At 54.9% G+C, this 3,428-nt stretch overlaps 1 protein-coding gene across 1 annotated transcript; it reads right to left on the minus strand.

Annotated features, from left to right (window-relative positions):
- Positions 1 to 1,858: 1,858 nt before the first annotated feature.
- On the minus strand, positions 1,859 to 3,428 carry LOC136540076 (probable galacturonosyltransferase-like 7). The gene has a single exon (XM_066532065.1). The coding sequence runs from the start codon at positions 3,293 to 3,295 to the stop codon at positions 2,174 to 2,176; it is 1,122 nt and encodes a 373-aa protein (XP_066388162.1). The 5' UTR covers positions 3,296 to 3,428; the 3' UTR covers positions 1,859 to 2,173.

Below are 3,428 nucleotides of genomic sequence, written 5' to 3' on the forward strand. Positions count from 1 at the left end.
ATCGTTCTGCCTTTCTACCATATACCACATACCAGCAGGAGAAACGAAACGACAAGGTTTTGCCGGAGATACGACCCAAAAGGTAAAGCTTTTGGCGATAAAATGGCGTTGCTAACCTGAATTGTACACAAGACAAACACAAGGAATGATAGCCCAATGCTCACATCAGCAGCCACCCAATTAAACAATACTGATATCAATACCTTGAGGGAGTAGTAGTTCTCTAGAAGACTGAAGGAGTCAAAAGTGCGTTTCTTTCTAACATCTCAAATGATCGATACTGCGGACAGTTTAAAATTAGCTTCACATAACCAAAACACGACGGTAGCCGATAAGGACATTAGGTGCACTAGAATTCTGAGGTAGTACATACAGAAAGGCAATCATCAGATCATTAGCAAGCTTTGGCGTTACGAGTGAGATCAACCATGTATCTGCTGGAAATGGGACTTGAAAGTAAAATAATTCAATCACACGGCGCGCACTTTCAGTTCCGAAGTCCGAACAACACGAATCGCACATGTAAGCAGCTGATTAGCCGGGGCTAATTTGCGAAAGGTTAAAAGCCCGCGTCAGTTAGACCGTCACCGTCAGCCAAATCAAATCCACCGAGCCTAGCCGAAGCTGAACTGTGTGCCTGGCGCCCTGGCGAGGGCAGAAAACGACGCGTGTGGCGGGCACCGAGGCCCTTTACCACGTCACCACCGGCGGGCCCCTGTTGGCAGCGAGAGTACCGCACGGGTGATGCCAAGCACCAATTGACACGAAATGTTTTTTTTTTCTTTTCCTTCCACCCACATTGTTCACAAAATATTGGCTGGACGCATTGAGCGGAGGGCGACAAGTAGATGCTAAGTGGGAGCTGGCAAGGAAAGTGAGATGATCAGAAAAACAAAAGGTTCTTGTAGGAGAAGATGAGGTGCTGCTGGCTCGGAGAAAACAAAAGGAGAGAGAGAGAGAAAAATCCCTCGACGAAATTTTATATGCCGATGAGATGAGAGGAGAACAGAGCAGCAGCACAATAATGATTTGTAAAAGAATAAAGCGGCGAGGATGGCGAGCGGGAGTGGCGAGAGGCCCCACCGGAGGGAAGGGGAGGAGGACCCCGGAAAGAGAGACGACGGTCTTGGGCGGTAGCTCACAAGTCCCGTGATGCTTGCAGCCACCGAGTCCTTCCCCCACACCGGCCATTTCCGCCGGCTTTAATCCACGCGAGCTAGGTTTATCTGCCGTAAGTGCTTAAGCGCGAGAGAAATGGTTGTTAGTGTCAGTCAGTTCGTGCACGGCCACAAAGATGAGGATTCCAAGTTACTCATGTTTGTGAGCCATTGACGGTGACTCGGCCGTTGATGGTACAAGGAACCACTGGTCCATGGTGGGGACTGGAGGCGGTAGTATTCGTCGAGTCCAGGGGCAGAGCATTAAGGGTTGTGCAGGTGCTGCATTGGACTGACTTAGTCGCTAGTGCTATCGGATGTCAGACACACACACACATATATATATATATTAAATATAGACTAATTACATAATTTGTGATTAATTCACGAGACGAATATTTTAAGCCTAATTTATCTATGATTTAACAATGATTTGCTACCGTAAATATATGCTAATGTCGGATTAATTAGGCTTAAAAAATTCATCTCATGGAGTACCGATAGATTATGTAATTTATTTTTTTTATTAGTATCCGATCACTCCACGCACTATCCTCCCGACGCACCCCGAGCTGGATAAAAAAAAAAACCTGACTCTTCGTTGAGATGGATGGGTGGATTGTGGATTTGATGGCAAGAGAAGACACTGAACGGCAGAGGCCACACAGGGTGAGAGGGAGAGATGAGGGGCAAATGCTGCAAACTGCGAAATCTATTTCTCTGTTCCTTTTATTTATCGTGATGAGGCTGCAAGCCTGCAGCTCTGTAGAGTAGGATACAAACGATTTTAGTAACAAAACGATCAAAAAGGAATGGAAGAAGGGATCACTAAGAACAAACATGAACAATTTCTAACACAAAACATTTAATCCAACTGCCCAGGGGGTAAAAAAGAAACAAAAAAAGGATGAAAAAACATATAGGTTTGAACAGGTAATGTAGAAATTAGAAGCTCAGAATTTGTACGGGGTCGGCCAAAGAAGGAAAAGAATCTTTCTTTTTCGAGTGTTGCGGTATCACCGGGACTCCTCGGCGCCGGCGCCGGCGGGGCCGTACAGGTCGAAGGGTGCCCAGAGCGCATCGAGCGGGCACGGCCGCCCGGCGCCCAGCCGCGCCCAGGGCTTGCCGGACCCGGACCAATGGAGCAGGCTCACGGGTCCCGGGTGTAGGTCGCGGCAGCTGCCCAGGACATTGTCGCCGCCGAGGCCGTGCTGGTTCCACCGGTGCTCGATCGGCGCCACGTGCCCCGCGAACACCAGCAGGAAGGGCGGCAGCGACCCCAGCTCGTAGATGCGCCCCGGCGGCGACTTCTGTATCTCCATCCAGCGCTCGATGCGCTGCGTGTAGCCCGCGTGCCGCCACCGCTCGAGGTCAAGCACCATGACCCCCGTGTTGAAGTAGCATGGACGCCGCCCCACGAACGTCCCGGCGAACCGCTGGTCCGACCAGAACCGGCCGGTGAAGTACTTGGTAAAGTTGGCGTGGCAGTACTCGGGGGCGCCGACGGTGCGGCCGCCAAGGTCGGTGAGCCAGAGCTTGGCGACGTCGTCGACGAGAACGAGGTCGGAGTCGAGGTAGATGACCCGGCGCACGCAGGGCTCAAGGAGGTCGGCCAGGTAGTTGCGCGCATAGTTGAGCGGCTGCTCCAGCGCCTGCCGCACCGACGTGGAGATGAACCCGCGAACGCGCTCGGGGTCGAAGTAGTAGACCTTGAACCGGAGCTGCGGGAAGACCGCGCGGACGAGGTCCCCGAGGCCCGGGTCGGAGACGAGGAAGTGGAAGAAGACGCTCTCGGGGCACCTGGCGTGCTGCACCACCGAGTGGACCGCGGCGACGGAGCCCCTCAGGTACTCCTCATCGAGCGTAATCGCGATGTGGACGAGCGAAGGGTCGCAGACATTGGCGGCGGTGCCGTTGCCCGCGCCGGCGCCGCAATCGGCGGCATTGCGGAACGACGGGGCGCGGCGGAAGGCGATCCCCCTGGCGCCCCCTGCGATCTGGCCCGGGAAGCGGACGCTGCCGTCGAACTGCGACGACCGGATGGCCTCGGCGGGCGGGAAGGACTGGAGCGACGGCGACAGCACCACCATCGCCATGGCGGCGGATAAGAAGCCGGACAGGCGCGCCACCCACAGCATCGCGCTGCCCCGGCTCGGCCACCGCTTCCTCGCGCCGGGTCTCCCGCGCGGCGGCGGCTGCTGCTGATGCTTCGACCACCCCACCAAGACGCCGTGCAGGCGCGCGATGGCCTCCAGCGGCGGCGCGGCCAGG

Source organism: Miscanthus floridulus, chromosome 2 (genome assembly GCF_019320115.1).
Source record: "Miscanthus floridulus cultivar M001 chromosome 2, ASM1932011v1, whole genome shotgun sequence".
NCBI classification, from domain to species: Eukaryota; Viridiplantae; Streptophyta; class Magnoliopsida; order Poales; family Poaceae; genus Miscanthus; species Miscanthus floridulus.

What these genes read in the sequence shown, in the direction of transcription:
- LOC136540076 (XM_066532065.1), bottom strand. Translation starts at nt 3,295, where the DNA reads ATGCTGTGGGTGGCGCGCCTGTCCGGCTTCTTATCCGCCGCCATGGCG.